At 44.6% G+C, this 13,290-nt stretch overlaps 1 protein-coding gene across 1 annotated transcript in view; it reads left to right on the forward strand.

Moving 5' to 3' along the window:
• Nucleotides 1-13,290, forward strand: part of DGKI (diacylglycerol kinase iota) — a 326,628-nt gene that overhangs the window by 237,038 nt on the left and 76,300 nt on the right. The window contains 4 exon segments of the mRNA XM_090043316.1: nt 4,202-4,271; nt 5,803-5,843; nt 7,865-7,992; nt 8,379-8,504. Coding sequence (XP_089899442.1) covers nt 4,202-4,271; nt 5,803-5,843; nt 7,865-7,992; nt 8,379-8,504 — 365 coding nt within the window.

Raw genomic sequence — 13,290 nt, forward strand, 5'->3', positions numbered from 1 at the left:
GCTAAAATTACAACTTCATTTAGGGATAAATAAACCAACCAAAAAATTCTTGAGAATGCCAAATCTCCTACCTCTGCAACCCAGTGCAACAAAGAGCTGAAATGTAATTTGTGCCCTGGATTCTCTTCTTTCTCCATAATTTTCTGTATCTTGCCTATGCCTGGATTAGATATTTGTAATGTGTCTTCTGAATTTAAAAAGTGTAATCCTATAAAATCCCTCTGGAGATCCGCCTTTTTTCAGTTCACCCTGGTGATGGCTCTTTAAGAGGAAAAAAATAATAGAAAAACAGGTCTGGAAGTGACTTGGTGTCATTATCTCATCTAACTCCCTGTTAGGCTAGGGACAGACGTTCAAAAAGCCTGAGCCTGAATTGATTCAATCTTTGCAGGTTAGTCTAACCTAGTTAGGCTAAACCAGTTTGTAATTGCACAGTGTCACAGGGGCACTGAGGTGCCCTGTGACTTAAAGGATAAGAGGAGAGTTGTCAATCAGCAGAGCAGCGCAGCTACAGGTTGCTGTGGCAACCAGCCGGTCAGGTGACCGGAAGGGGGCAGGGCTGGGCCGGCTGGCTGACCCTTTGGTTTACTTATGGTTACACCGGAGGACCGGGTGAGGCTGTAGGGGTGTGAGGAGGCCTCACAGGAGCCCCCCAGGGGTTTGGGGAGTTCCTGGTGCCCAGCAGGGGCGCGGAGGGCAGTGCCACAGTGGGCACATTGAGACGAGTGCCGGAGGGGCACTCGGTGTGTGGGGAATTGTAGCCCCAGCCGCGGGGAGCGTGGCAAAGGGCCCCAGAGAGGGCAACGGGCGCCGGAGGCATGGCAAAGGCCCCACAGGGGGCAACGGGCGCGAGAGGCACGGCAAAGGCCCCACAGGGGGCAACGGGCGCGAGAGGCACGGCAAAGGCCCCGCAGGAAGGCAACGGGTGTGGGAGGTGTGGCAAAGGCCCCACAGGGGGGCAACGGGCGCGGGAGGCGCGGCAGAGGCCCTAGGTGGGCCACGTATTAGATCAATCCACCCCAAGGCGGGCGGCAGGTTTCATTGACAGGCACCCGAGTCAGGTGCAGGCTAAAGAGTGGTCTGGAGGGTCCCCGTACCAGAAGGGGAGACCTAGGGACCAGAGGGGCCAGGTAAGACTCTGGCCCCCTGAGCCTTACAGGACACACTTGATGTCAGGGTCATCATTGACAGAACTCTGAAGGGGCTCCGGCCGCCTGAGCCTACTGAAACACACTTAGTTGGACAACCATCATTGGCAGGAGTCAGCAGGGGCCAGGTAAGGCTTAGGCCACCTGAGCCCAATCAGGCGGTCACCATTGACAGGACTCAGAAGGGGCCAGGTAGGGCTTAGGCTGCCTGAGCCCAGTTGATATAGAGAGTTAATCCAGGTAAGGGGGCCAAGCCCGGGGGGGGGGGGGGCGCCAGAGAAGGGATGCAGATTGTGGGTTAGGCCCAGGGGCGCCAGAGAAGGGGTGCTGGTTACGGGTAAAGCCCAGAGACGCCAGAGAAAGCGCGCTGGTTGTAGGCCAGCCCAGGGGGCGCCAGTAGGGCGCAGGACCAGACAACGTCCAGGAGGAGCGGCAAGGCTTGGGGCGTGCTATAAGGGGAGGTCGGAGGCACGCGCTGCCCATAAGGCTGGGGTGAGAGCACCCCATTTGGAATGGAGGTAATACCAGCGCGGTGTCATAGGTGCAAGTAGGCAGCCTCCAACACTGAACCTAAGATCAAAGACGTGGCGGGCGAGTTGAGGGTGCTGGATTGCCTAATTGACACGGCAGGGGGGTGCTAGCGAGTACATGGCTGCCCGTAGGTTCCCACTCCGTGACACACAGACATCCCAGAAATGTAGGCGCTTGCCTGCAGTGGCTCAGGGTAGAAGCCATTGGGCACTAAAGCAGCCCTCCCTTCCCTTTCACTGGGCTGAGCTGAGGGGGCATGGCTCGGCTCTGGCAGGATACTAGCATGTGGTCTGCTAGCTAATATACAGACACCTCTCCACAAGCAGAGGGGAGGGGGGAATTCCTGCTTAGCAGGGAGTGGTGAGGGGGTGTGTGGGGAGCAGCCTTCAGTCTTTGCCAGAGCTGCAGCCAGGGAGCAGAGGGGAGGGGCCAGTCCTTCTGTGGAGCAGAGAGCCCTGTCCAGTCCACAGAGCCTGCCAGGATGCTGGGAGTGTGTGGTTTAGCTTAAACCAGCTAGGGGTCTGGGACAGACATTGCATAAGCTGGTTTGACCCAAATGAGTTAAGTTTGATACTACATTCAATGAGGTTTATCTCAAACTGGTTTCAGCCATTTTCAAACTGGTTAGTGTGCACTGAACATCTGTTCTGTTACAGGTTTAAACCAGTTTTTGATCACTTAAACCGGTTTATGTGTAATGTCTGTCCCTAGCCTTAAAGACAGGAACTTCCCAAGCAAATAATTGCTTACTATGCATTTAAAAACTTCCAGAGATAGAGACACCACAACCTTTCTGCCCTTGCCTCACAAAGAAGAACCTGAACACCCCCCCAAACCCAAGTAAACAAAAATACTAGTTACATACAAAGCAATAGTCTCTCAAAACAACTTCCTTTCCCATTATTGTTGTAATCATCTTTAACCCCTACAACCTATCACATCTCCACCGTAGTCTGTTATCCATTTGCACTGCAAATGTGCTCATATCCTGTCCTTTGCTGCTCAGGAAGTAAACTTTGGCCATGAATCTACAGAATTCTGGGTATTTACTTGTGGGCGATCCCACTGTGTTCTCTTCTTTGTTGGTAAATTGTTCAATCCAGCTGTCCCATCAGCAGGAGCAGGAAGATGGCTAATGATCTAATGGCAGGGCAACATACTGCCATAGAGTGGATTAGAGTTTAAATTTGGACATCCTTTCTGCACTGTATAGAGCAGGGATGGGGAACCTTCGGACTGCTGGTCAGCTGGGGACTCCATTTCCCAGCTGGCTCCTTGCAGCAGTGACAGCCTGTCTGGAGCTGGGGCAGAGCCACGATCTCCCGCATCCGTGCCCCTGCCCAGAGTGTGCAGGCTACAGATTGCAGCTCTGCCCTGGCTCCAGAGCAAGTTGCCCTGCCACAAGATCCCAGCAGCTCCAGGACAGCCCCCTGCTCTGCTCTGCTGTGTGTGCTGCTGGCGTGGCTGAGGCTCGGGTGTCCATGGAGTCCAGCACAAGCCATGGAGGCAGGGGCGGCTGGGAAATGGAATCCACTGCCAGCTGGATCCGACCCGTGTGCTGGACATTCCTTATCCCTGGTATAGAGCAAGCAAGAATGACAGCCCTGCAGGGAGACTTTTCTCAGGCAGGGATTGGGAGGCTGATATTTCTCTGTCGTAGTTTTCCTTTGACCTATTGTAAAAAATGCAGTGGTTTTCAAACTTGCTAAAGCCAAAGAACAAACAATTTCATATAACTTCTGCCAAGGAACTGCTACCTCTGGCACCACGGGCCATGTGAGCTGATAAGTAGCCAGACAACCTGGCCCAGCAGTGGTGGCACAGCACCTCCCAGCCCATACAGCCATTACCTTCCAGTGTCTTTGCAGAGCCCCTGATGATCTATTGAGGAACCCCAGGGTTCAGTAGAGCACAGCTGGAAAACCAAGACCACTGTTACAGTACATTGGCCGGCTCCTAAAGAGTGTCCCTTTCAGACAGGGAGTTGATCATATCAGTGAATGCAAGGCTATTTTTTGTTCGTATGCTAGTGGCTCCTGCAATGTGTTGATGTTTTCCAAAGTGGCAGAAACTGTCTCTACTCTAATGAGCATACAATCTAAGAAAATTAAGATTCGTGAAGGGAAGGTGACACGAAAACAACATGCCAGCTCGGTGATCAGGATACATTACTTACTATTTACATATTTGTTCTGAGTATGTGTCTTTAGACATCTTCCTTCCATTACAATATTCACCATGCTACATCTCCATAAATGAGGAATTCTTGTGTGAAATAATGAGTAACTGAGTCAGCTATCTGGGGCTTTGGAGACTGCTGAGCCAAAAGCAGAGAATGTGATGGGGATTGATAATATCACATTCACTACTGCAGCTTATGGTGATGGGTCATGATCCCAGAGAATAGATCCGGTTGGATAAGTTCATTTAAATTTTACTTTTCAAGCAAAGTCAGGATTGTAAATAATCCAGTTTTAGACCAAGGAAAGTTTTTAAAAACATTATTTCCCTTCCTTACCCAGGATCAGGAAAGTTCCTTCACAAGAGTAATTTCTGTTCAGAAGCTCTCTCCTAGATGGTGCTTCCTAGATGGTAAGGTTTGCTATGCGTATCTATTTCATTCACATACAAGAGCCTCTTGTTACCATTTTACCTTAGGTCTGCCACATCTTCCAGAGACTAGGATTAGCAGCTAAACTGGACAGTCCCATTTTAGAAAGAAGTGCCAGATTATGGCAGTATGCTTTTTGTCTTACATGAATAAGTTCTCTCCTTAATGATAATTCCTCTTTTGTTTTCTTTCCTAAATGAAAGTGCAACCAAAGGTGGGTCTGGGTTTTTGGATTTGTTTGTTTTGATTTGGTTTTCATCTTTTTCGACTGTGCTACTGCAAAAAAAATCCAATTATGAAGCTAGTTACTGGGCGCCTCTACACGAGATGTTTACTGTACATTAGACCAATAACACTGCGCGGTAGTATAGTGGTTATTAATCATGCTAATAGCCTACTGCACAGTATTATTAGGCTAAAACGCAGTAAATGACACTAAAAAAACTGCTCATTCTGCTGTTCAGTAACTCTAGTTACTGCGCATTCAGTTAGTACTTCTTATTAGAGGTACTAAACTAAATGCACAGTAACTAAGGTGCATTAATGAACGTGTAGACACGCCCACTCAGTAATATAATGGTCCAAACTGTGTATAGGGGTTAAACAGACATCACATTCAGTGAAAAACAACTGTAAAATGCTTCCAGTTATAATGATTTAAGTTGCTAAACAACTAGGCAAGTGATTAGACTATTTACATGGTGATTTTACCTTCTTGTTCTCCTCGGGTTGTGAATAGATTGTAATTTTCTTGAATTTATTATTAATTTAGGAAGTATTAATAATTAGTCAGCGATTTGAACTACAGTTGCTTCACAGGCATTTTGTCACGAGTATTAGATACTCAGATTTTGAGCTGATTTGAATGGGCGTGTAAACCATATGGTATCTCTTTAGTCTGGTTAGAAGAATGGAACTCTATGTATCGGGTTTGTGGTGTGGCTGCCACTTAATCTGAACTTTTCCTACCATGCTTTTACGTTATATACTTGTAATTTACTGTTTCTATGAACATTCCTGGCAATAATATAATTTCTAGACCATTAGTGGAAAACGGTTATGGCAGGGTGAAGGACGGGGGAATATGGGTTTTGTCAAAATGAACATGTGTTTAGCAGGATTTGTCAGGCACTACTAACTACAGAGGTAAGGGTTACCTACCTCCTTTGTAAAATGCTTTGAGGTATACTGATGAAAATTGCTGTATAAGACTTGGACACTATTAATAAACTTGACAATGGCCCTCAGATTTATTCCTCTGTAATTATGATGTATATTTGTGTTTGAATTTTAATGCCATGGTTGGTTAAGCTCTGCCTTTGCAATGCCTTTCTATGAAGACAGGAGCACGTACATGATGAACCAAATTCAGTCCTTGTACAAGCTGACCTGGCTCCAGTGAAGCCACGGTTGTTTAACGCTAGGGGTGGCCAAACCTTAGTTTACCTTTGTGCATTCTGTTCTGCTCAGTCCTTTTTTTAACCCATCTCAGTAATTTTTCTTTTCTTGCAGCAACTTCTGCTGATCGTTTTTACCGCATTGACAGATCTCAGGTAAGTCTCCATCCAGTTATTGTTTCTGTAGATCTTTTTTTAAAGTTATGCCACATTGTTCCTGTGTGTCCTAAAGTTTTACCAATACCTTGCAGAAAACTGAAAAATATTCTGGGCCACCTTCTTAGACTGAGACAGCTCCACTGAAAATTTATTCCAGCTGATGTTCTATACTTCTGTCTACAAATAAGCTGATATATAAATCACAGTTTTCCATATTCCTTTTTCTTATCCTCTATTACTAAGGACATATGCATGAAAGCAGAATCTTTAAGAGTCTATCTCTCCTGCTGTTCGTAACTCACCTGAAATCCTCTGCCTATGACATTGGATGTTTGTGGAAATTATATGAAGTTACAAATTGCAGATTGTGGTTACAGCTGTATAAAATGCTCACAAGAAAACTAATATTCCACTAGTCTAAGGCTTTGGGACAGATAATCATATAATATTTATTGAAAGGCTTATTTAGAATTGTACCTCATGCGGTTGTTTTTGGATTTAGTTTTTAATCACAATGGGCTACTTGATGGTTTTGTACCAACATGCAAAATGTAACTGTAATATGCCAGCCGTCTTCATCTTTGTCCCTTTCTGGACCATTTAAAATAAACCAGGGCTGTCCAACTGGTAGCTTGTGGGCCACATGTGATCCAAGAGGGGTTAAAGTGGAGCTCCCATGCTCCCATGCAACTGCCACTTTCCTTGCAGTTCTTGTTGCAAAGGCACATAGGGCTCCAGGCTCCACTTCTCTCCCTCCAGCTTTTGCTGTTTACCTGTGCCCCAAGGATCGGGGTGGTGCAGCCCACAGCTAGGTCACTGAAATGAGGGCTGCTTGCATGTGCAGTGCTGTGGTGGGGAGGAGTGGCTTCCTGGGGGACCATGGACACCTAAAATAGACCTATCAGCCTCTTCCTGTCTCCCCAATCCAGGGGAGTTGTTGTCAAGTCTAGGCAGTTAAAACTCTTGCTTCCAGATGCTGAGATCTTGGTTTAATTCCCTACATATTTCCTGAAAGGGATGTCTGTACACAAGACACTGTTTTGACACAAAAGCAGGTGTTAGCACTGATGAGGTGCTACTTTAGTCTTTGGAGAATTTAAAATTCATCCTCATAGGCAAGGTGAGGAAAATGAGCCCAAACATATCAAAGCAAATAAACTGTTGGCTCGCCCCCCTAGGAATATGGTACTGCTGAGTTTTATGCACAGCCGTGATTATTATCTGTAAAGCTGATGATTTCCCCCCCATGTCCTTGATCCCCCTATGTCCCTGTCTCCATGGGATGGAAGGTCAGGATTCATGATGGTTCACCAAGACAGGACTGTAGGTGGACTCCCTCACCCCTTACCTTGGTAATTCTAGAAAGGGAAAGGGTAACAAAATATCTGAGCCTTCCTCTGTGTCTCAGGGGAATTGCAGGAAAAGGCAGAAGGAGGGCATGAGGTAAAAGTAGGGCATGGAGAAGAAGAGGAGAGATCATGGAAATGTAAAACAGCAGCAGCAACAACAGCACCAGGCTCTGAAATACTCCCCTGTACTAAGGTCATTTCTAGCCTGCAGGTGTGGGCTGCAGACCTGATCCTTGACAGCAGTGATTCAGCCACATATGCAAGCCTTAGCTGTCTTTGTGGATATTTCAGTTATTCTCTGGGAGATGTCACTCAGCTGCTGGCAAAACATTAAATAAAGACCAATTGAGGCACTAGAGAGAGGTGTAACTGGCCTTTTGAGTTTTGTTATAGACTTGATACTTGCAGCTCACTTAGGACAAAATCCTGGCCCCAGGGAAGTGAATCTGATATTTGCCATTGACTGTTAGGATTTCACTCACTTCGAATGTGAGGTGAAGTTTATATCCACACACCCTCATCCACTCACCCACACATGCATACCCCAGGGGACTCAAGTGGGTAACCTGCAGGACAGGGCAACTTTTGCTTAGCTTTCTGCCAGCCTGGCTTCTTGACAGGGGGATGACAGTGATGACTTATTATTCATGGTTTATTCCATTCTAACAGGAACATTTGCACTTTGTGACGGAAATTTCGCAGGACGAGATTTTTATCCTGGACCCTGAGCTGGTGGTATCGCAGCAGGTGGGGACACCGCCAGGAATGCCCGATCTGGTAGTGGAACAGGCCTCTGGGTGAGCACTTCCTTTCCCAGGCGGGGTTTTGGTTTTTTTCAGCTTTTCCAGAGTGGCGTCTCCATTCTTACGCTCTGCAGATAGGTTGGAGAAAAGCAGCTATTAAAGTAAAGACCTGGGTAAACAGATATAATGCTCAAAAAAAGAACTCTTTCTCTAATGCATAGGTTCACATATTGTTTCCTGCAATCCTGAAGTGGCCTGCAGACCCCAGAAATTGTAAAGGGTGTCTGTTTCCTTTTTTCCAATGGCTGGATCAAAAACTCCTGGGCTAATCCCGCTCACTGCGTAAGCAAGAGAAGTGCTGAGAATGAATGGATGTACTTGACTGTGAAAGGTGATCTCTGAGGAGAGAATTTGTTTTTTCTTTCTCCTTGTTTTCTTAGAATATCAGATCGGTGGAACCCAGCAGTTCGAAAGCGGATGCTGAGTGACAGTGGCCTGGGCAAGATTTCTCCGCACTACGAGGTACCTGAAAAACAAAAGGACGCCAGCCAGACACACATGCTGCAGTAAGAGCCCTCTGCGTTTCTCTGCTTGATGCTGCACTGTCACTGCCACCACTGGCATTTTTAGCAACTCTAAAATGTGATAGGTTACATTGATACGATAAAATAAATGGATTCCCTCAATCTCTCTCTCTCTTTCTCTCTCCCTCTCTCTCCCCCTCCCTCCTTCTGCTCCCTTCTGCTTCATCCTCCTCCATCTGTTATTTTCCTTTCTTCCCCAGATTTCTTTCCTCTTTACTATTAAAATGATAGACTCAGATTCCTAAAGCAACTTATTTTTTTGTGTACCTCAAATTCTGGATGCCCAGCTGGAGGAAATTTGGAGTGGGCTGGTTTTCAGAACCAGCTACATATCAAGAACCTTGTTTTTTCTAGCATTGGCAAAATACATTTGACAGGTAGCTCCTTAGCTGTCCCAAAGTATCTTCAGGCAGGCCTTGTTAAATAATTTTTTGCTCCCACAATGCAACACATTCCTCTCTACCAACATCATGCCACTATGCTCAGGGACAACTTAATAATTTGGGGGAGAATTAGTGAAATCATCCTTCAAGTTAAAACCCACACTTCATTGACTCATTTTATATAAATACATCATGTGGCTACATGTGGGGAATTTTGATTCCTCACTTCTTGGTACACAAGTGGTGCTCAACTACCTGTTTCTTTCTGATGAGCTTTTCAAAGCCAACAAAAGAATTTAGCCACTTATCAGCCACTAAAACAGAAATGTGTAGTGTATGGCTGAATTCTGAATTCAATTAAAAATGTCATCTTTTTTGCTCTAGCAAGTGGCTTATATTGATGTGTGTCAGTCCTCTTTTATATTTCCCCTGAATCAGTGCTCCCAGGGCCAGGGCTTTTATGAAGCCCAAAAGTCAGTTATGCCTAGGAAGGGAACAACTAGATATAAAAGTCACAGCATGGGATTTAAGTCCCTTAAATCACTCATAACTATAAGTATAAATATGGAAAGGGATGGCTGGGTGCCTGTTGGTTAGTACTTTGCCATATGTCATAGGAAGATTTTGGTTAAGTTCAGGGTCTTGATATTTTGCTCCTCTACATCCACCACTGTGACTGTGAATATTGAAGAGGAAGCCTGATCAGCTTAAGAGTGTGTGTAGCTTTCCTGTGACAAGGATGGAGGGCTTTGAAATCAGAACATGTGAACAGGAAGAAATAAAAATGATGGGTAGTAATCCCACGGGAGTGGAGTAAGGATGGCTAGATGTGGAAAAAGTTTTGGTTGCTGTGATGAATTATATTAATTAAATGTGATTGGAAATATTTACATGGGTGGAATCATGGCGTTTATCAAGCATTAGTCCCTATAGATAAGGTTACCTGATCTGTTCCATTGTACAGCTGCATTTTCAGTTGCTTATAACTTCAGTTATTTGGATTCATATTTTTCCATGCCAGGCATCTGCCTCTTGCTTCCATTTTGTGTACTTATGTATTTGGAAAGTTTCAGCTAAAACTGTAGTTGTTTCTGAGAGTGAAATTAGGAGAAAATTGTCATTTTGTGCATGTTATTGCATTGATACGTTTGTTTCATTAAGAAACTCTAGACCTCACAGTGTTTTGGAAGAAGTCTTTGGAGGTTTGAAATTTGCTAGAGGTCTCACCTGGGTCCCAGAGATGTGCTTCTTGTTGTCTCTGTCAATATCATCCTGAATTTGACCAAATAATAACTTTTTGACAAATATCAGTAAATATGTACTTAGTTAAGACTTCTTATTCTGGCAACAGATATCTCCAAAGTTCTGTCTATATGGAGCATGTTGCAATACAGGGCTGCAGGGGCTGAGCAGGACTTTTCTATAGTTATTGCTTCTTGTGGCACTGGGGATCTTACTGTGCCAAGCATGGGGACTAAGAGAAGGGAGACTAATTTAGTAGGATTTCCTGTTATTGGCACTTATGGGTAGCAAAGAGGAGGGAAACAACCACAGTAGAATGAAAAGCCAGTGTGTGGGGAGGGGTTGAAGTGGGTGTGGTAAGGAACATGGAGGTGGGCAGGCAGCAGAGGAACTGGGGGACAGGAGATAATGGGTGTGATGTGTACAAACACAGGGAATTCTGGAGTATATGCATGCAGATAGAAAGGGAGCAGGAAGCAAGCAACAGATGCAGAAACGAGAGATGCCAAGCATCTAAAAAGTGGAGAAGAAGCCGGGACAGGAAGAAGGAAATGGAACAGAATGAAAGGGGAAGAAGGAACTGGGGGCATGGATAGGAGCAGGACGAGAAGGGTCTTTAACCCCAAGAGTGCGCTCGACTCTAGAACCTGGAGTTACATCATCTTATGCGACTTTTTTCAGCATGCCACTCTTTCATTCAGATAGGCATGCTCTGGCATTAGTTCCTGTGGGAGGGTGGGCAAGACATTGAAAGCAAGCCTTGCAAATGGCTGTCCGTGGCATATCTTTTTTTTCTGGATGCCCAAAAAGACATGTGCAGCCTGATTTCCAGAAGGACTGAGCACCCCCAGTTGCAACATAGTGTTCTGTTTTCAACATATTAAATGCGGTAAAAGTATTAAACACTTTGCAAAATCTGGCCTTAAGTATCTCAAGTTATGCACATAAAATTAAAGGATTCATTTTTGACAAATTTGGTCTTAATCTCCCCGTGTTTTAGCCCTGTTTATAAAGTGGAGATGATAATAAATACCACCTCACTTCACAGGAGCTTGTGATGATAAATTCATAAATGTTAGAGAAGCACTCAGGTACTGCCAAAAGAACATTGCACAAGTGCCTAGGAGGAAATCAATTTTATATTCAGTTCAGGGTTGTAATGGTATACAAGAAATAAGACCTGGGGGCATACACTAAATGTGAATGATAAAAAGTAATAATGAAAACTACCCATGTATTCATTGATGCAGGGGTCCTGTGGAAAAAAATAGGAGTGGCCATGTAATTAAAAACCAAATTATAATGCATACACATGAGGGAGCCAAATCAGGCTTTTACAGACCATCTTAATTCCGGTGTTTCTTAGCTTTTATGTTCTTGACTTTTCATCCCTAATGTTATTTCAATCTAGTTTTATTTTTATAATATATTTACAAAACACCTTTTATATGAATATTATAGAAAAGGTAGTTCTAAAACACCTTTTCTACTGTGGGCTCTGAAGGCAGCATACAAACTCTTACACAGGGTTCACTCATTCAGATAACTTTTTTCCAAATATAACTTATGTGGAGGATTTTAGTAAGTCAGAATACAATAACACAAAGAAGAAAACTGACTAGATACAGGGGATACCTATTTATTTCAGTGTTCCAGCAGAGATTTCAGTAGATATGAGTGATCAGGGCCATGGTTTAGACCTCATCTGAAATACAGCATGACACCTCCAGCTATAAGCCTAATATCCCTTAATATCACACAAGGGCATGACTTTGGTCCTCACTCTGAGGGAGGAGAGCCATCAGCTGAATCACTATTTCTGCAATACTCTGGATTTTCCTTGGAGGTCATACCTTTTTCAAGTACTGACTTGGCCTGACCTATCTTAGATCATGACAGGGGGTTAGATCACAGCTGGAAGGAGTATGGCTGCAGGCACCTCAGAGCATCTGTGGCATAAGTCTATGCTTCTCTTGAAAGTGGAGTCTTACTATTTGAAAAGAGGGGGATAGTTGAAAAGACCAGCCATACATGTAAAAAAGGATATGCTTTAAATTACTCCAGTCAGGATAAAAGTAAAAGAAGTTGATACAGGGAGAACAATTTGAAAATAATTAGGTTGTTTGGCACTGATCCTACTTTTAAGCCCTTGAGGTAACAGGAAATTTGATTTCAATAGTAGCGGTCTTTTGTGGGAGAAAATTAATTACCCTTTTGTTTTTAATTAAGTGAGCTTTCTTTTGGTTAATTTTCAGGTGGCATCTGATTAATGATATTTCAAGTTCCTTGCCTTCCCCCCCCACCCTTTCTGCTTGTCCCTTGAGATGGAAGAGCTGTGTGTCCCACACAGGGAGAGATTGGAAAGGCTGGTTATCTAATCTTAGTGCAGTGACCAGGAACTGAACCATGTTTTAGTTTAATAGGAACATAGGACTGATGTGTGAAATGCATCCACAGCACCTGTGAAGAGATTTGGTTAGGAGAGAAGTGCTTGTACTAGCTCTACTTATACATGCTAGTCCAGTCCAGCAAAACATGTAATTAGGTGCTTCACTAAAAACATACAGGTAGTCTGACTAATGCAAGCCCTTCTCTTCTGGTCAAATGCAACTTGTTGGACAGATGTGGAAGAGCATGCACCAAAACTGTGTCACTTTCTCCCTATCCTCTTAACTCCAATATCCTTAGGATTAATTCATTCAAACAGCTGGTTCTCAGGACATTTGTTTAAGGGTTCTGCTTTTCCTCATTCATGAAGATACTTTGGTAGTTTGCTGGGAGCAAGAGGAGGAAAGGGAAGAGGCACCATGCACCAAATCCTGTTCTGGGAAGGTAACTGAACCAGGGTTGCCTGTGTGCTTGGCTTGCTGAAGGCTGTTTGACAGGTTTGTGTGCTTGGGTGTGTGTTCTGAGCAGCTGCTTGCTGCTTGCTGATTCATTGCTCACTGGGTGTGACAGAGGGCCCTAACAAAGTGGCCTACCCAGTCCAGGCCCAGGCGAGGTATATAAGGAGGCAGTCCAGGCGACCAGGGAAGCAGTGAAAAGGGAGAAGCTAAGCAAGATTCTCTGATATGTAATTAGAACTGATGAACTACATAGTTTTATTTTAGCAGTGAAACTCAGCAGCTAGACCAAGACTTAAG

Source organism: Crocodylus siamensis, chromosome 4 (assembly GCF_052110815.1).
Source record: "Crocodylus siamensis isolate JL-2025a chromosome 4, ASM5211081v1, whole genome shotgun sequence".
Taxonomy (NCBI): Eukaryota; Metazoa; Chordata; order Crocodylia; family Crocodylidae; genus Crocodylus; species Crocodylus siamensis.